The sequence below is a fragment of the Gambusia affinis genome, linkage group LG09 (genome assembly GCF_019740435.1).
Source record: "Gambusia affinis linkage group LG09, SWU_Gaff_1.0, whole genome shotgun sequence".
NCBI lineage: Eukaryota > Metazoa > Chordata > Actinopteri > Cyprinodontiformes > Poeciliidae > Gambusia > Gambusia affinis.
In genome coordinates, this window is record NC_057876.1 from 9,412,506 (window position 1) to 9,432,184 (window position 19,679).

The 19,679-nt window shown below is 38.6% G+C and overlaps 1 protein-coding gene across 4 annotated transcripts; it reads left to right on the top strand.

Annotated features, from left to right (window-relative positions):
- The first annotated feature begins 569 nt into the window (after nucleotides 1-569).
- On the top strand, nucleotides 570-19,098 carry tnip1 (TNFAIP3 interacting protein 1). 4 transcript variants are annotated; one of them, XM_044127618.1, is made up of 18 exons: nucleotides 570-712; nucleotides 8,861-9,043; nucleotides 9,451-9,594; nucleotides 9,733-9,815; nucleotides 9,904-9,963; nucleotides 10,568-10,777; nucleotides 12,052-12,146; nucleotides 12,546-12,705; nucleotides 12,902-12,994; nucleotides 13,135-13,200; nucleotides 14,438-14,569; nucleotides 14,686-14,814; nucleotides 14,930-15,064; nucleotides 16,264-16,389; nucleotides 16,560-16,643; nucleotides 17,019-17,237; nucleotides 17,372-17,456; nucleotides 18,192-19,098. In XM_044127618.1, the coding sequence occupies exons 2-18, from the start codon at nucleotides 8,896-8,898 to the stop codon at nucleotides 18,263-18,265; spliced, it is 2,043 nt and encodes a 680-aa protein (XP_043983553.1). In that variant the 5' UTR covers nucleotides 570-712; nucleotides 8,861-8,895; the 3' UTR covers nucleotides 18,266-19,098. The 4 variants fall into 4 exon arrangements, with proteins under 4 accessions (XP_043983553.1, XP_043983555.1, XP_043983552.1 ...); XM_044127620.1 differs by having other exon boundaries at nucleotides 571-712; nucleotides 17,109-17,237; XM_044127617.1 differs by lacking the exon at nucleotides 570-712 and adding an exon at nucleotides 7,861-8,008.
- The last annotated feature ends 581 nt before the right edge of the window (nucleotides 19,099-19,679 follow it).

Consider the following 19,679-nt stretch of genomic DNA (forward strand, 5'->3'; position numbering starts at 1 on the left):
CCATTTGATGATAATTACAAGAGATTATCAGATAACTTCAATAGCACTATCAATATATCAATATCTGCATTGTTGTTGAATTTCCCTTTTGATTGAAGGGGAAGTTTGTTGTTTTTTTTTCTTTTGGCACTGCATGTGTTTCATGAATTAGACAGACTGTAGTTTAATAATATAAAAGCCCTTATGTCCTCAGGGAAAGCTATTGGTGGTGCATAGCTTTTCATCTGCAGCTTTCACAGCTGTGATGGCATCACGATACGATCACACAAAAGGGCCCACACGCTTTACTGCATGCTTGCATGCCATATCGTGCACATAAACATTTATTACTGAAAAACAAACGGCTTAGAATGCCGAACGCTGTTCTCAGAAGAACATGTGTCATACGTTCCAGGAGGTTCTACATTTTTCAGGTTTCTCCACGGGCATCCAAGACAGCAGCGGCAAAGGGGGGGTAGGGAGGGGGGAGCAAGCTACTGGTCCAATAAAAGGGATTTAAATGTTCATACTTGTTTTCTTGTGTGTTGCGTTACTCAGTCAAAAGGGAGGCCGAACAGTTGGACACACACCAGGTTCTGTTCAGGCTGAGCCTGCAGTGTCAGGCCATTTTACTGGGTTACGGGAATTCCCCCAAGCCTCGCAGTGAAATTGCTTCCTCCTTATTCACCAGTTTCCTTAAAAAGTGCCTCTCCGACAGAAGCTGAATGTGTGGGTGAGTTGTTATTTGTTTTTAAACGTTTAAGATGGAGATGCAGACTGTTGCAGACTTGTTACTATTGTTTGCACTGTGTGAGTTCTTGCTTTTTCTATGGCTGGGGTGGCTGCAGCCATTTTGTGCTGTCACTGAAGTAGATGTGGTTGGCTTTGCATCAAAAAGCAGAAAAACCGTCACTGTGAGGAGGGTTTTCAGTCCATGCGACTTTATAATTCATTCTGATAATTCATTGTGATATATAGTATTTCCTGCCTATATTGCACAATTAATATTTACTGTGAATTTATTTATGCTTTTGACTTATGCTGCTTTTGTCATAGGTATGTATATTTATAAAGTGATTAAAAAACAGTTCAGGTTCAGCTGTGCCTTTAAAGTTATCATCATGTGATGTCATCACCCCCTGGGTGATAATCTGCCACATAGTTTTGAAATAAAATCAAGAATTCAGATTTTCTGTTTAGAAATATTACATTTTTGACTGCTGTGGTCAAAGCAAACACATATTTTGTGACTCTGTTTTTTTATTTTGTTTTTTTTATTTAGAAGAAATAATCTGCATGTTTTAAGCAAAGAGGAGACTGTAGATGCTGATACTTTTTAAACCAAAAGAGGATTTTCTTTTAATACATTTTGCTGCCGTTTCTTTACTACCAGACTGAACAATCCCTGTACCTTAGAAGGGTGAGGTGTATACTGAGTGTTTGTGTCAACATGGGGCCTTAAACTGTGGGTTACTCTTTCACATCTCCTCTCTGCTCAATAACTTGGCCTTTGTTCAATTGGGAAAGATGGTTCTAAATGGTTTCTGCGGTTGGCATGATAAGAAAACAAAGTGTGCAGTTAGCTGCCCTGCAGGACGAAGTAATGGGTGACATTTCCTGTATCCTCTGGCTTTTGTTTTTTGTTCTGCGTTGGAAGTCCCAGGGTCATCACCATGTTTATTGTTTCAGCACATCACAGCAGCCTTAGGAGGAAATATCTTGCACCAGCAAATACTGACAAGGTGCTTGGTGGGAGACTGAGGACAAAGGAAAAAACAACTTTATCACATTCTCCACATGAATTGTCTTCTTGCTTTTCCTAATGGCCACTGAATGGACCTTACCAGAGGGGCCGCTTTTCATTGGCTGATGCCCATTCTACGTGGTCACGTGGGTGGCCGTCTCACAAACACACGCTTCTCGTTAGCTAAGTACAGCATAATAGCAGTTCTGATACAACTTCTACACCTTGAAGCCTGTCTGCTACACAGTCTTGCGTTAGCTAAACAGATCAATATGCAATGTGTACTGTATCTGATATACACTAAAGATTTTATTTTAGCAGAAAAGGCTTTGGACTAAACTGTTACTCATGTTAGCCACTCTAGCACCAAGTACAGCTGGTCTATCAACCATCGCTGTGTTCAGGGAAGCGCTGATTAATAATCCAGAAATAAATATCAAGCCTGGAAACTTGATGTCGTAACGGAGTGAATGTTTTGTTTTTAACGTAATCTTTGCTCGTCCTGCGGGGCACAGGCGGTTGCCACGGTAACAGGTGTACTTAAACTACAAAGAGAGAGAGAGAGAGTAAAAAGGTAGTAGTGGTTTTGAGTTGATCACCTATTCAGGTTATTTTACCTTTGTTTACCTTTGCTGTGGCTCATTACAGCCGCTGTAGTTTCTAAACGTTGGACTAATTATCCTGTTTGTTTGTGATTATACGTCATTCACAACAAACATCAAATAGAACAAATATAATTCATAAAATGTTAACAAACAAATGGCTTCTTTACCTTAACAGAGCTCTTTGGTTCCTCTTATCAGTCTGTAGCTTCTCATATTGAAGTCATCAAACCAAATTTCATATCTACCATAACTGACTGACTGACACCTGCTGGCCTCAGGTTTGCAACCAGCTTGTGACTGAGAAACCAGTAACCTCCTCCCAGATGATGACATGAACTTGTTAGTTCCTCTGTCCATTGCAATAGCTGATATATCGTGAAAATCCGGTAGAAATTATGCACTAATGGAGTCATGTTTACATAGAAACAATGCGCTGCGAGGCTTTGCTTGTGAGACTTGCGGTCACGTGGGTCGGTTGTGGGCGGAGCTTGGTAAGGTCCATGGACCTTACCAGAGGGGCCGCTTTTCATTGGCTGATGCTCATTCTACGTGGTCACGTGGGTGGCAGTCTCACAAACACGAGCTTTTCGTTAGCTAAGTACAGCATAATAGCAGTTCTGATACAACTTCTACACCTTGAAGCCTGTCTGCTACACAGTCTAACGTTAGCTAAACAGATCAATATGCAACGTGTACTGTATCTGACACACACTAAAGATTTTATTTTAGCAGAAAAGGCTTTGGACTAAATTGTTACTCGTGTTAGCCTCTCTAGCACCAAGTACAGCTGGTCAATCAACCATCGCTGTGTTCAGGGAAGCGCTGATTAATAATCCAGAAATAAATATCAAGCCTGGAAACTTGATATCGTAACGGACTGAATGTTATGTTTTTAACGTAATCTTTGCTCGTCTTGCGGGGCGCAGGCGGTTGATACGGTAACAAGTGTGCTTAAACTACAAAGAGAGAGAGAGAGAGTAAAAAGGTACGAATGGTTTTGAGTTGATCACCTGTTCGGGTTATTTTACTTTTGTTTACATTTGCTGTGGCGCATTACAGCCGCTGTAGTTTCTAAACGTTGGACTAATTACCCTGTTTGTTTGTGATTATACGTCATTCATAACAAACATCAAAAAGAACAAATAGATTTCATAAACTTTTAACAAACAAATGGCTTCTTTACCTTAACAGAGCTCTTTGGTTCCTCTTATCAGTCTGTAGCTTCTCATATTGAGGTCATCAAACCAAATTTCAGATCTACCATAACTGACTGACTGACACCTGCTGGCCTCAGGTTTGCAACCAGCTTGTGACTGAGAAACCAGTAACCTCCTCCCAGATGATGACATGAACTTGTTATTTCCTCTGTCCATTGTAGTAGCTGATATATTGTGAAAATCAGGTCGAAATTATGCACTAATGGAGTCATGTTTACATAGAAACAATGCGCTACGAGGCTTTGCTTGTGAGACTTGCGGTCACGTGGGTCGGTTGTGGGCGGAGCTTGGTAAGGTCCATAGCTCTTTGGGGAACTGACTTATGCTGTTAGTTAGCATTTAGAATGATTAAAAGATTATTGTATAGATTTATGGAAGCAAGAGCACATATTATACCCTTTCTGTATGCTGGCTGTGTCACTGTTGTGCTTTTTTTTTTTAATGTAGCCTTTTCTTGAAAGGTATAAAACAGACACAGGAGAGTATCAATCCCTTGTTACAGTGGATGGCTGTGACATGGAAAGAAAATATATTGTTAAAATGTCTCACCGATTAAAAACTTGTGTTAACTGTTTGTCTCATTTTGCTCTGATCACCATTATGGCAAGCAACTGGCCACAGAAGTCACCTAAAAATAAATAGAGTCCGCCTTTGTGTAATTTAATTTCAGTGTAAATCTAGCTGTTCAGAGGTTTGTTAGAGGACAAATAAAATCACAAAGACCAAGGAACACAGCAGAGAGGTTTGGGATTAGGTACTGGAGAGGTTAAAATCAAGGTTAAGTTATAAAATGGTAACTCTGGAGGAGCAGCAGAGACGAATGGCTCAAGTGGACGAAGCTGTGAACATAACAATTACAAGTTGCACAACCACAAAGCTGACCATTGCAGAAGAAAGAAAGCTGTGAGAAATCCTATTTGGAGCTGGCCACAAACCACAAACGCAATACATACAACACTGTGGAAGAAGGAGGTCTGATGAGATGAGACCAAAATTTGTTTTTCTTGTTTCTCCCAGGTAAATTTGACTGAATTCAACTTTTTTGGCAAATAAGAATAAAAAAGAAAAAGAAAACACAGCCTCTAGATTTGCAAAGTTTGATAAAGGATATTGTGAAGCAGACTTGCATCTAGTTGGAGTGAAAAGATATTCTATGAGGTATTGACTTAGTCATTCTTATTTAAATTTATACATGTATAATTTTATGAGCCTCTTCATTTTTTCTGCCTTTCACAATTATATGCTACTTTGTAGTGGTCTATCACATTAAATCACAATATACAACAAAGTTTTCAGTTGTAATTTTACAAAATGGTGTAATGTTCAAGGGGTTTGAAGACAATACATTATGAAGCATTACAGCTTCTAAAAATGAGGCAATTATTAACAGAATATATTTCTAAGCTAGTGTTTGTTTTACGATGGTTTTAAGTTCATGTATGAACTGAGTGTCTCAGCATTGTGGTGCACAGGAAGTACTAATTGTGGTTGCCTAAAATGATAAACAAAGGTTTGATTCTCAGCTTATCAGAAAAAAAAAATCATCTTTAAATGGTGCCATGGTGCTGACAGACTGGGGGTTTTCTCACCCAGTAAGACCACCAGGGCTGAAGTTCTAAGGCCACGCTGTCGTAAATGACTTTGTCAGCAAGAACTTTGTTTACAGTGGGAGAAAAAAAGGAAACCTTAGTGGGAGCGTTCCTCTTGTGTGGTTAGGTGTGACTGGGTAATAATCGCTGTATTATACTTTGAATTTCCAGCTAACTGAAGGCCTGTGCATCAGTTTGAGGAGGAAATGTGACCAAAGATAAATGGCTTCTTAATTCCCACAAGATGTCACTATTGCCTTGAAGCATTTTAAGTATACTTCCACTTTGTGTGGAGTTTTAAAAAAATGTTCTTTATGTTTGACATAAACAATTGATAATACAGACAGAGGTCAAATAAGTGCTTTCTACTTCAGAAGAAAAAAAATAATAATTTCACTTTTTAAGACTCTGCAGACGAGAAATATACTGCATAAAAAGGTTGCCTTAAACAATAACACAAGTATTTTGCTTAATTTCTATGAACATTTGTAAAGGTTCACTTTAAAGTACTTTTGGGCAGTTAATAATCAAGTTACTTTTTTCTAAACTTAATTGTTTGGGGTTTAGTTTAGAGCTGGTCAGTTGAGCTTTATAGGTGTTTTTTGCTCTGATTATGAGTCCCTGTATTGGATATAAAAATCTTCAGAGCCATTTAACAAATTTGTATATTATGAAAACACAAATTTATTTCGGTCACTCAATCACGTTGTGTAGATTAATAACACGCAAAATGATGTTTTCAAGGTTTTTTCAAAATTATGACTATGTTCCACATAGAGCGAATGAAAACATGCAATTCAGTTTCTTAGAAGAGATTAGAATCCTCCATGATCATAACAACAGAAGTGAGGGACATTTTCTGTCAACTGATCATTTAAAACATCATCATTTAAAATGATTGTGTCAAAAATGTAAAGTGCTTCATTTAAGTGTTTGCATCCTTGAATGAAAGCTTTCACTCAAATACAGCATTCATCCTTCCTGGATTCATATCTGCCATCAATTATGTTGAATCTGATATAGCTAAAATAAAGTTCAAAAGTTACAATGTACAGAAAGATTACAACAGATTGGTAGGATTTCTTTGTAATCAGTTGGGTAAATGGTTCGTGATATTCCACTGCATTACTCATGCCCTGTGGCACAACAAAGCAAGGTTGGAGGGCAGAGAACCTCAGGAAGTCCCAAACAGGACTGGTCATGTTCAAAGTGTGAACGCAATCTTTTATATTCTTTCTTTAGTCACATGAAAAAAATAAGAAATGATTGCCACCTTTTGCAACTTTTCCCAAGTTATTTTAACATGTAGATATTGTCAATGTAACACTGGTTAATTAAGGTAACATAACCAAACAACCAAAACTGAAGAGACAAACTATTTATTTTATTCTTCAATTGATCAGAAATAAATTAGGGCACCACCACAGAAGGAGACGGCGCAAGTTTCTTCTGTGGGAGTTGGGTAAGGAGAAAGACTTTGCTCTCTAAGACACATGCTAAGGCCAGACAGAAATTTGCTATAAAGACATAGACTGGGACTTCTGTAAAATATTCTTTTGGCAGATATGTCTCAAACTGAGTTACTTGAACACCAGAATAAAGAACGTATCGATTACTAATTAAAGTTATATTAACCATGAACCATGAATTACTCTATGTATTGCAGAGTGCTTGAGATTACAGCTTGCAAATGCACTCAGGGGCAATGGAAAACATTTTGGAGACAAGTCCTGTGGTCCGATAAAACTGAAATTAAAGTATTTGACCATAACAGATATTATTATATTTAAAAGAAAACAGGAAACTTGCAAACGTGAGAAAACTGTGACATACTGTGATATATACAGTATATTTTTAACCCGTCATCCTTGTTTGTTTTCAGGATGCCGTTTGTGAACTTGTATACTCCAGGTAATCTCTGAGGTCTTCAATAGAACAGGAGGGCTCTATATATACCATTTATGTGACTGCTGAAGGTTGTGCTGGGTTTTATTTATGGTATTACAGTGAAGTGGGCTGAATAGACTCTTATTTGAAGACAGCGTCAGTAAAATTTTGACGTAATTTTGTGGTTACACTCTGACAAAATGTGGAAAAGGTATGTGAATACCTGTACTTTGAACATCTTTGACAGGTTATTCAACCATCTAGCAAAACAAAAAACAGTATATATTTATAGTTGCTTTAAAAGTTTAAACTTAAACATTATAAGCAACTATTATTCGATTCTTCACAAATTTTCCAAGCTCGCCGTGTTAACGTGCAGTGAAGACTCATTGCTATCTTGATCTAGGTCTTCTTACCCTCATAGTTCAGAGGAAATATGTGATGCAATAACAGAAACCCCCCATCACCCCCTCTGAATTTATCAATGAAAAATAAAGCAATTCAGCGAAAACGGTCGGGTTTGTCCCTGTTCTAAAATGAGTTACATTCTGATGGTAAAAAAAAAAGTATGGGAATTGTTTCAATTGCAATAATTTCCTTTCACGAGAAATGTTAATATTTTTTTATGGGACCTGTTTTACTTCATTTTCTGTTATGTCAGCCATTTTTGAAACGAGTGGGCACTGGTTTTGTACGTATTTATCAACGTATCACGAGGGCAGGGTAAGCGGTTCTCAATAATTAAAGATTACCTGATTAAATACGGAATTGAGCAATGATTTTTGCCTCTGTGTTTACATCACGGTCAGCGACTCCGCTTAGGACGCGGTTCTGCCCTCTGATTGGTCCGCTCGGCTGTCAATCACTGCTGTTTACATCAAACGTCGCGAGGTGGAATTTCCCAGGTTACGGCATAGACTCAGTAGACTACTTCCGCAGTAGATGTCTGTCTAGCCACAGAGACGAGAGGCCACAGCAAGCTGAAAGGTACCAAACCAAAAAAAACCCCTCTTTGTTCGTTTTTTCGGTTCGTCGTGTTGCTCCTCTTTCCGACTTACTTTCCGCGCCGATAGGACCCCGTCTAGTGTAGAAATATCGGACTTTAAAGGGCTTCCTGTCCCGCATTGAAGCCGAAAGCTAACGAAGATGTCGTTAGCAATTTGCATGACAACAGCGAAAACTAATATTAGCCTTCTTCAGCCAATCGAGGTAGCTATCATCAACCGGAATGGGTTGTATTTTAGGCTCGAGTGTTAAATAAGTGTTCGATATTAGAATTATCGTTATTTTTTACGCATTTCCCCCCTCTGCTTTTGTCTTTCTTCCTTGCTTATGAGCGTTGTGGTTGTGTTATTTAGCCCTCTGTACCGCCAGCACACTCTTCCCAAATGTGTCACCCCTGTTAGTGAAGCATTAAGGTGGGTAGGTTGCTGCTTTTGTTGTCACTCAGGCGGTCGTTTCTGTATCAGGCGTCAGCGGTGGGTTTTTCACTCTTACTGCTAGAAACTAGAAGTTAAAAACGTGGGCTTCGGTGGGCTTTTGAGTGGGTGTCTTGAATCATCTGCAAATTACTTTCTGAGACTTTTGAGGGGCTGTTATATGTGGGTATCCAGCTTTTTAGAAAATGATCAATAAACGATATAATCAGTGCTTCGGCAGCTGTTCTTGAGAAATACATACGAATCAGTCCTAGCTGTATTGTTTTATGTAAACACTGGACATCAGTGTAGATATGTGTAATCAGAACCCTACTATGTATAGATCTTTTTTTTCTGTTGAGCTTTTTTTTTTCTTTTTTTTCCCCACATAAAATTAAAACAGTTTTCCCTTTTCCCACAGTTCAGAAGATCATGTTTAGTAAGTGAACGACGGCGATGGAAGGGAAAGGTCCGTATCGCATCTACGATCCCGGTGGGAGTGAGGTCAAGGCCAGGGATGAGGTTGTGGGGGGCAGCAGCTATCGCCAGCTGCTGGAGGAGAACAGCATGCTGAGGGAACGGATGAAGGGACTTAAGAGCTTAGGTAGGTTCCACATAAGAGCATGTTTCTGATATCTGGGAAATGGGGATGACACGTCTCTGCTGAGTGCTAGGGATTATCATTTTCTTCGCATTATCTATGGAACAGAAAACAGAAAATGATTTGAAGAACACATCTCCTGTAGCAGCCTGCGTGCCTTCACTTTCACAAAAATGAAACGGTTGTGAAACAAGGGCTATTACGTATTGTAAAACTTGAAAAACTTCCTAGGTTATCTTTGGACATGGTTGCATACCAGCAGTGTGATTGGACTTTGACTCACCAAGGATGTCTTTATTTCCCTCTGAACATCTGTCATGTCCTATTTACTGACTGCTCCTGCTTGTGAAAAATACTCATCTAAAGCGTCTTCCTAGACTGTGACGACGAGATTTCTAACGATGTTGCAGGTGATCTTTTGGAAGAATCCCAGTCGGAGGCGTCGAGGCTTCGACAGCGGGTGGAGGAGCTGGTGAGGGACAATGAAGCTTTAAAGTCAGCCAGCTATGCCGCCAGTCTGTGCGCGGGAGCGCCCGTTCACACCGAGGCTCAAAGTAAGTCCCACAGATTTCATCCAATCTGTAGGACGGATGAAATCTGTGAAATGAGGAATATAACTTGGTATCCAACTCAGGTGTGATAACCAGTTAAATGAATATTGTGATTTAGCTTGTCGCCTGGGTTGATTTCAGGCAAACCCTGTTTACACCCCACTGCAGAGAAGGAGGAGCAATCAAGCTGTTTAGGGAGAACACTTCAGCCAGAGAAGCCCCATGTATGTACTGAGTTTTATCCAATGTGACGTGTGTGTGTGTGACGTTTATGAATCGGTAACGGATATCAAACCTTTTTGGTCTTTACAGGAGGCCTTATTGGAATCTGAAAGGGGGAATATGGAGGGAAGGAACTCTGATGCCTTGGCTGTATGTATCAAAATAAAAACTACACCAGAAGTTTTTTTGGTTTTTTTTTTCCCCAAATTGTTTTTCAGATCAGATGATCCTCTTGCTTTGACTTCAGCATAAATTATCTTCTGTGGCTTTTGAGGCTAAATTCAGGATTTCCTCTGTATAGCAATTTCCTCAAAATTAGGAATACATCAGCGGTGCATTGACTCACCTACGAACACAATACTGGCAGCTCCATCTGAGTCAGTGAAGGGAAATTCCAGGATTATTACGGACTAGAATTACTCAGATTCATTCACGCTGTACATCCTTGGACATGGGACTGCTTTTATATTTTAGGCTAGAGTAGTATTTTAGTTCGCCTTTCTTAAATTTTAGCACATAAAAATCAAATTTTTATGCAACAGATTATAAAAGCCGAAAGTACTAAACTTAAATCCACCAGGTCAAACTGGTTTGACTTTTCAGAGAATTTAGCATCTACTTTCCATAGAAATAAAGCAGAGTGTTTATGTTGTACAGCAGGCTCTGTGCGGTCTCGAATAAATATGTAAAGGATGGCCTCGCCCACTCGTCTCTGCGAAGATGACTGACTTTCCACCTGTGTGGCTCTCTCCAGGCCGGGTTGGTGGCAGGAGCGCTTCCCCAGCTTCCTCAGGAGAACAACGAGCTGGCGAGTCAGCTGAAGCGGCTGGAGAGCTCTTTCAGCATATTTGCAGAGGAGTCGAACCCAAACCAGCTGCTGGCTCACCTCGGCCGCATGGCGGTGGAGTTTCACCATCTCTCCTCAAAGGTCCAGAAGAACGAACAGAGGACCTCTCTCCTACAGGTATGAAGCCTGGAAAGTTAATTGGCACATTTAGGATGTTATTGTGAACCATTTCGGACATTTTTTATTTTATTTTTATTTTGAACGTTACATTAAGAGTTGTGAAACAGCATCATTTTAACAAGTTAGTAACTTGTGAGATCTGTTTTGGAAGCAAATGTACACTATGTCAGCAAATTTTAGCAAATCAGTTAACTTGTAGTTTTAGTTTGATACACATTGGTCCTTAGAAAGTTTCACTCTGACATTTGTAACAATAGAGCGTCACAGGTGAGCAGCTTTTTGCACTTGACTGATCTGTTTTGCCCAATCCTCTTATTTGGCATAAAATAATAAAGACTTTCTAGTAACGATTAAATAACTTAATTTCTAAACTTTTCTCTATGAATAGGAGGTGTGTCACATATTATTCATTGAAAGCTTTAAATTTAGCATTTGCTACAGCTGCGTCCTTAAAAAGAATGGTATTTATTGAAAGAAAATGAGAACAGGGCTTTTGGCAGGTTTTTAAAAATTATTATATTTAATCATTTCTATTTTCGTTCTGTAAAAAGGCTGAAATGGATTTTCTATAATGGTTCTTAAAATCCATTACCTTTAGACACATCTTTACATTTTTATGGTTGCTCATTTATGGCTTTTCACTTCAAATGACTTCTTCTTTTTTTTATTTTTTACAGTAAGTTAGTTTCTGCTGAAACTGCTTTACTGAAACTTTGCCGTTGCATTATCTGCTGCTAGCTCATCCAACTAGATGTATTTCACGAGGTTTAATTTTAAAATAAGGATTTCAATAGTAAACTGATTGTAACATTTTATTAAGCTTAATATTTACTACAAAAATGCATCAAGGTAATGAAACCCAGGTGTAAAAGCAGTGGCTTCACATGTTCAAGTCAAAAAACATCAAGTTAAGTCTTTGCAGTTATATTTAATTTAACTTATTTACCAAGTTAAAAGTGCTTTATAACACACTTATGTTATTTTCTTATTTTATTCTGAGGTGTAAATTATCTGCTTGTAAATGTACCGGGTTGAAGCCCAAAGAAGTTTTAACCTAAAAAATGCCATTTTCTGAAAACTTGTGATTTATAAATGTGCAAATCAAAACCTCTGTATGTTCTCAATTTTTTTATTTTTTTTTTTATTTCAGCATCATTTTTAAAAAGCAGGAACATTTTGTTTAAAAAAAAAAAAAAATCCAGTACCAGTGTACAAGACTGGTGGTTAATATTGTGATAAATGTGGGTCTTCTGGTCTCTTTGGTTTTCTAGACGCTGTGTGAGCAGCTCAGACAGGAAAACAATGAGCTTCGAAAGAAAATGGAAGAAGATCATCATATCAGGAATCGAGACTTGGAGCAGCTCAGGTAATGTTTCTCCGTCTCTTTCAGCTTCACTGGACTTTTGTATTTTCTCAGTTGAGCAGAAAGTCTTTTGTCTGGCTGGTTGAATGAATACCATGTGAGGTCGCGCTGCACGTTACGTCACCTACAGTCGTTTTTGTGTTTTTAAACCTCCCTGCAAGTTGTGAAAACGGCTTCCTGTCTGTTTTGATTTTGTGACTCTACACATTCTGTAGTTACACTTGGCGGCTGCAGGACCACGCTTTCACTTCTGGTGGGGAATTATTTAAGTGCTTTCTGTTTGTGTCCCCATCTGAGCCTTGTAGGTTCTTCCCAAAGGACATGACTGAAAAGCGTCACAGTCTAGGAAAAAACTGGACTCTGTACAGAAATATTATCATTTTCACTTTCTCGCTTACTTAGACTGGAGAATCAGAAACTGAAGGAGCTGGTCACGGGAGGAACAGCAGTGGTGTCGACTGCTTCACCGTCAGAAACGGAGACTCCAGAGGCAAAAGACGAGCCGGTTAAGGAGGAATCTCCGGCTGTTCGACCTAAAATGGAGGCCACCACACCGCAGAAGGTACATTTATATCGAGAACGTAAATTGCGTTTATTATTTATGACTTATATTTTTACTTTTATCCTCATATTTTCCTTGGGAAATATGGTCAGCAAACAAATTCAATGAATCTATTACATAGCTTCCTCATATATGTGCTTCATGTAATCATGGATTTTTTTTGGAATGAGGAAAATGTTTGTGTTTGTGTCCCCAGAGTGGAAAATCAGCAGAGAAAACCCCAGCTAAAGCATGTGACATAGAGGTGTACGAAAAGAAGATCAAGCTTTTGGAGAAGCAGAGAAAGGATGTGAGTCTTCGCTTACTTTTTTTTTTTTTTTTTAAAGAAAGTCGCTGCCCATCCTCTTTTGCCATTGGGGAAAGTCTCTGTGCTCTTTGTTTCCTACATGTTCATTGTTTGTTTGTTTCACTTTCTGGTGCTGCTCACAGGTTCTGGAGGTGAACAAGCAGTGGGACATTCAGTGGAACGCCATGAAGTCACAGTTTGAGCAGAAGGTAAAGTAATGACTTTACTGCTGCCATGAGCAGTGTGGGAAGACGTCTGATTGACTTTTAGACCGCTTGAATGCAAATTACTGTGAAAAATATGTTTACATTTATATTACGGATGCAAAAAAAGCGATCTCTGACATTTGATGACATAATACACTTTTCGTTTTGTGTAAAGTTTTTTTTTTTGGCTCTTATAAAAGTTGAGAGAAAAATCATAAAAAACTAATAAAAACAAAAAAGTAAAAACAAAAGGACAAATACAACAGAACTGACAAGAAAATGTATCTTGAGTTCATAATGAGCGTTTCTAAGCATGTTAAATCCAGTTTCCCACTGTATTCTGGGTTAGAGATGGCTTCACGTGTCGTCTGATTGTTTGTGTCTCTCTCATTTGTTTCCAAACTGCTGGTTCTGCTACCAGAGAAGGAAGGAGAACATTTTTGCATTTCCCCCAGAAAACAGTTGAAGCCCTAGTTCAGTTTTACCATTGAAATAATTTGGGGTTTTTTAAAATCGTTGACAGTTTTTAGGCCATCTGCAGGGAAACTTACGGCTCTGATGTTTGTGCGCAAACAGGTGGCAGTGAAGTAAAGCAATTACACGCATGTCCTTTTTTCTTTTTTTTTTCTGTTTCAATGTGCTTGTCCAGTGGAAAAGGTGCAATCTTGCAATAGCTTGCTGTTTGAGCATACTTACCACAAGGCCTGTCACACTTCAGCAAGAATTCCCCTCACCTCTCCGGTACCCGCTGACTTCCTGCTGTGGTGCAGTCAGAGGGCAGCAGCGACACACGGATGTACACACAGTCTCACAATGGCGCTCACACACCTGCGATTGTGCACGCCCGCATCCTTGAACATACCGACATTCACACTCTGCAGAGACGGGGACACCATGCAGGCTTAGGTTTAAACCACAGAACCCCAGATATATCCATTTGCGTCACTACGGTTCGTTCATATTTTACACAAAGATAGGACTGCGTGTTCGCAGATGTGTCCTTTTTGCGGCTAAGTTTGTAATTTGATAACGCGCATTTCCTAAATGCTCTATTTCAACACAGGCACCAGCAGATGTTTATCTTTGCCAAAGTTCTTATCTTTTAACTTTTTTTTTTTTGTTTGTTTTTTTTTTCCATTGTATGCTCTTTTTTTTAATTTTTATGTTGCATATGCAGTTTTTGTACACGAGTTGTGTGACGAGTGTTCTTGAGACGCATGTAATCTAAACTCTTCCTCAGATCACAGACCTCAGGCAACGTCTGGCCGAGTCCCAGAAAACTGTGCTGGAGCTGGAGGCCGAGCGAGAGCAGAGGCAGCGCGACTACGACAAGAAACTGCTGCTGGCCAAGTCCAAGATTGAGAACGTACAGGTCAGGATGGAGAGACACAAAACCCACTCATTTTAATAAAAAAAATAATTAAAAAAATCTGAGTAATCAAGAATATAGGAGATTGAACAAAGTGCCACTGATTTTGTTTGCTGCAGGGTGAGAAGGAGTGTTTAAACTCTGAAACAACTGAGCTGAAGCAGAAGGTTCGCTACCTGCAGGATCAGCTGCTGCCCCTCAGTAAGCAGAGGGAATACCAGGAGAAAGAGATCCAACGCCTGAACAGGGTGAGCAAAAGAGAAACAAATTCAGCTCCACTCAGTTTCACTTGTTTTCTGGTTTGTTTTGGGGTTTTTTTGCATGTGTTCAACGTCTTTTTTATTTTATTTTATTTTCTTCCAGGCCTTGGAGGAAGCCTTGAACTTGCATTCCCCCTCTTCCTCTCAGCAGCCTCCTGGACCCGGGAACTTTGCAGATGCAGCCAATAACCTGAAAAAACAGGAGCTGCTCACACAAATCGCTGTACTAAAAGAACAGGCAAGAAGCGCATCGCAAAATATGAACATTTATACTTTAAAGCTGAATCGTTTCCACTCTGTATGTCTCATGTCTCCGTACGGTTTGGAGCTAATGAATCCTAGTTCCAAACCGTGTTTTCTAAGGCCTAGAGTGTCCCTGTTCATTTTAATGGAAAAGAGAAAAATTAAACAATTATTTTGAACACGAAGCGTTAGGAGCTGCTTTTGAAAAAAACGTTATGCAACTTAACTGCTTTTTTCCTCTCTGTCATATTTTAATAGCACATTGAGCACTTTAATTCGTCCCCCATACATCATGGTTGGTATCAGTTATCGACCAGAATCCAAAAAGTAAAGATAAAATATTTCTTAATTCTTAAATGTTTTGGAATAATTTTAAGTACCATCTTATTTTTGTTTCATCTGTTTGTTTTTTTAATTCTAAGTAAATAACAAAATTTGATGTGTCTGCTCGACAACAACTGCCACTGAAACAAAATGAATGAATATCCCTGGGTTGTGATGTTTTGATGCATTACTTCCAGTCAGACTGATCATCAACACTCCTAGAGTATGTAACTTAAAGTTTGATAGTTAGGGACAAAGGTACCATTACAATATTGTATGTTTTGAAAAGCTAAAATCTAAATACATTTTATTTTCTCCCTTATCAAGGAAGATGTACGGCTAAATTTCATATTGTTTTTTTTGTTTTTTTTTAACCTCACTCGACCATCACACCAACTTTTCAAAAACATAAATAAGTAAATAAATAAAAATAGGGTCTTCCAGTTGTTTCTGTGGAGTAAAGCTCTTTAGACCTCAAATCTTCTTCATTTTCTTTTTTGTTTTCAAATACTTGCTTCAAAATAATAGGTAGGAATTGCTCCTGTGAAAACACAAACAAGATTAAAAAAAATAAGCAACATAATGTTTTAATATAAAATGTCTTAAGGAAAAACAATCTGTATTATGTAGCCCTAACCTCAGTAAGTAAATATATTTTAAACTCATTTCAGTGTACTCCACAGAAGTTTTTTGTTTTTTTTTGGATTAACTTTATACTATATGTAAAGTTTACACTTTATTTCTTGTCAATATATTGGATGCTAAATTAATTTTTAAAAAGAAGCAATAAGCCTAAGAAGCAGGATTCAACTTAAAGACGCCTCTCTTTCAATGAATTGTGTGTATTTTATTTTATTTTTTCCACTTCAGGTGAAAATCTTCGAAGAGGACTTTAGGAAAGAAAGAAGTGACAGGGAGCGGATGAATGAGGAGAAAGAGGATCTGAGACGGCAAGTTGAGAGGCTCCAGGGTCAGATCACCAATTTGACCAATCAAGTAAGAATCATTTTGTTTGGCGTTTTTTTTTTTTTTTTTTATACACCTTGGAAAAATTTTGCATTTAAATGTTGCAGTACAATACTATTTCATCTTAATGAGAGATTATTTTCTATGTTTTCCGATTTTGTGTGTGTGTGTGCGTGTGTGTGTGTGTGTGTGTGATCTAGCTTCATCAAGCTCAGAACGAGTGTCAGAGAGAACGCACAGAGAGATGTAAGCTGGAGAGACTGCAGATGCAGCATCACAAACAGGTACTGGCTGCTGAGCTTCACAGTATTACAGCTTCGTTAAAATGCTTCATACAATAACATGTTATGGTAGGTTAAATGTTAAATCAAGGTGGTCATTGGTCATGTCTTTCAGTATTAAATAAGTAAAATTATAATAATAAAAAAAAAAAAAAAAACCTTGTAGGCCAGTGCCCCCTTGTGGCTGGAAAGTGTCAGATTCAAGAGCTTCAATAAGTTGATTTAAAGACAACGACCTGCTTTTTGTTAGTTGTCCAGTGCATTTGGGATCAGCAGATGCAGCAGGGTTGAGGGTCTGCAGTGGGGCCGTGTCGTTACATGGACCGCTGCAGGCGTGCACTGATTGGAGATCACATTTGTACTTATGACACCTCATAGGGGCAGCAGCAGGAAAGACGTACCTCAGACCCCACGTCGGGCTCAGTGAACGGCCCGCTGAGTCCTCCCTACTGTGGTCCCTTTGTGCAGGTGGGAACGCAGGGCCTGGAGGGCTGGCCCATTCACTTCCCTCCCCGGATGCCCAACGCAGCGGGCGCCACAGCAGCAGCCGCCGCCGCAGCACCGCCCCCAGCTCGAGACTTCCAACCCGTTACCCCGGTAAGGGAGCGCTAAACCTCTGTCTCTCTTCCTCTTACCCTTAAGTTTTCTGCGAAGATCATGGTGAGAAGTTAAAGACTGCTGCTTCAGGTGTAGAATATTTTTGGTTTTAACCGTAAATTGTGTTTGGTCAGGGTTTTCCATGGCAGATGTCATTCCCTCAACCACGAGGGGCCAGAGCAGTAGGAGAGAGCTCAAGACCGCCACCAGAGAATGCAGGTAAAGAACATGCTCACTTTTGTTTTGTTTTTTTTGCTCAAATAGCTTTATGTATGAAGTATTTTAGGTCAATTCTCCATCTACTATGCAAAACATCTGTTGTGCCTTGCAAAAAACTTTCATGTTAAAATCATGTTATGTTATTTATTTATTTTTTTTTGTGATGCACTAGCACAAACTAGCAGATAATTGTTATATATATATATATATATATATATATATAAATAAAAATCTGAAAACGTGTTATGCATTTATATTTAGCCCACTTTAATCAGACGTCCAGTGGAATGGTTTAGACCAAATTAAATGTGTGTGTGTGTTAGAATGGCTTAGTCAAAGTTCAGAATTCGGTCCAGTTCAGATTTTGTGCCAATACTTGAAAGTTGATCAGAGGTTCTCCATTTAAACAGAATGAGCCTAAACTGTTCTGTAAAATTTAAATTTACAAGTATTTTGGTGTTTGAATGTGCAAAACTGTTAGGAAACAACTCCAAAAATCCTGCAGTCTTAATTTAATATTAAAATATCTCATTTTCTAATTACCTACTAAGCTTCAGTGACGCATTGTAGTTTGGTTGTAACGTCATGAACAACAAGAGGTATGAACACTATATGGAATCAACCTGTTGCAAGCACAAATGTTTTAAACACTAAAAGAACTGGAAAACTGAACTTTAAGTCAGACCTGGTTTTGTGGGTCGAGAGGAATGAATCTTTGCTTTTGTACCCTTGTAGATCAGTCAACAGCAGCCACAGCAACAGGGTTTGGCAAAAGGGAGAGACAGAACATCGACCCCGGAAAGCACTAAAGCATCACCGTACCCATCTGATGGAGTCTGGGTAGTAGCATGAAACTGTCTTTGAGTTGACAAGGTGTGATTGAGATATAATTTTCCTACTGAACTGTAGATATCCTATTGTAATGTTGTTTATACTTGCGTTTTATAAGGCTATTTGTGAAACACTTCGCTATTCTGAATATATATAAATATATACATATTATTTAGATTTTTTTATCTGGAACTGAAGTCCTTTTGTTAAATGAGTTTGAATAATTATCATTGCTTTCTTCTTTTCTTTTTTTCCTTCTGCAAAATATACCTATGTAATTGTCTCTCTGCAAGTATGTAACACCTTAACACTTTGATTAACTTGTAGGGTTACTGGAAGCCATTCCCCAAAAGCAAATAGGACAACACGTGCTCTTTCCAGCACTGAATGATTATATAGGTACAATAAATCATAGAAGTAAAAACGATGTGAATGTTAATTGATTTTATGAGGATTTCTACAGTGTCATCGATGTTCTAGAAATGTCTAATATGTGTAACTGTTCAAAAGTGGTTGTTGAAATACAAAAATTTGGGTAAATGAATTTTGATACCAAAAAACCAAAAAACATGATTGTGATTACTAAGAATTTATTTATAACCTGCTGTTTTGATAGTCGCATTTACTGAGTGTAAATCATTGTCTTTAGTAATGCTGTTCTTTCTATGTTGTTAGTGTAATCCCAATATATTGTAGCTATTGACATTGTATGTTTGTATCAGACACAATACACAATGCACATTACTTAGCCACCCTTTTTTTCCATGATGATGGACCTAATCTCATTAAACAACACTTCTACTTGGTTTTACCACGCATTCTGATATTTCTGCTCATTTTTACTGCATCCTGTACCATTTTACTGTAGCCCCAACACACAGTTGCAAACAGAGCTTCAAAATCTTAAGGCAGCAGGAGTGATTCGAGTCCTATTCATACAACAACTTGAGTATTATAGCTCTGCTCCTCAGAGGAAGAAAAAAAAAAAAAAAACCTCGTCCAGGATGTCTTGACGATGCTTTCAGTCCCAATTGACAACCAGCAATTAATGCCAAGAGGATTCGCCTGCAAAGTCAGAAGACCTCATGACAGTACAGGATCAACATGTTGGGAAATATGTTTTACAATTTGTGAGACGGTCAAACCAATCTCAGAAAGTGGTTTTACCTAAACACCAGTTATTTCCTTAGTGTAAAGTATTTCAAATAGTTAGACGAAGGGCTTCAAATTGTGCGGGACGGGACTTTGGCTCAGTTTTTGTGAAATGGGTTTGTAAGTTGAGGGGAACAAAAACCTTTGATGGGTGAGAACCGAGACATCAGCAGAGTTGCACTTTGAAAGGTATGCTGTAATTTCTGGCAGGTGTATTTTTCTGGTTTATAGCGTTTTTTT

Excerpts from the sequence above, each read along its gene's own strand:
- tnip1 (XM_044127618.1), top strand. The coding sequence starts at position 8,896 with ATGGAAGGGAAAGGTCCGTATCGCATCTACGATCCCGGTGGGAGTGAG. Across the intron at positions 9,044-9,450 it reads GAAGGGACTTAAGAGCTTAG|GTGATCTTTTGGAAGAATCC; the intron begins GTAGGTTCCACA and ends ACGATGTTGCAG. Across the intron at positions 14,815-14,929 it reads AGATCCAACGCCTGAACAGG|GCCTTGGAGGAAGCCTTGAA; the intron begins GTGAGCAAAAGA and ends ATTTTCTTCCAG.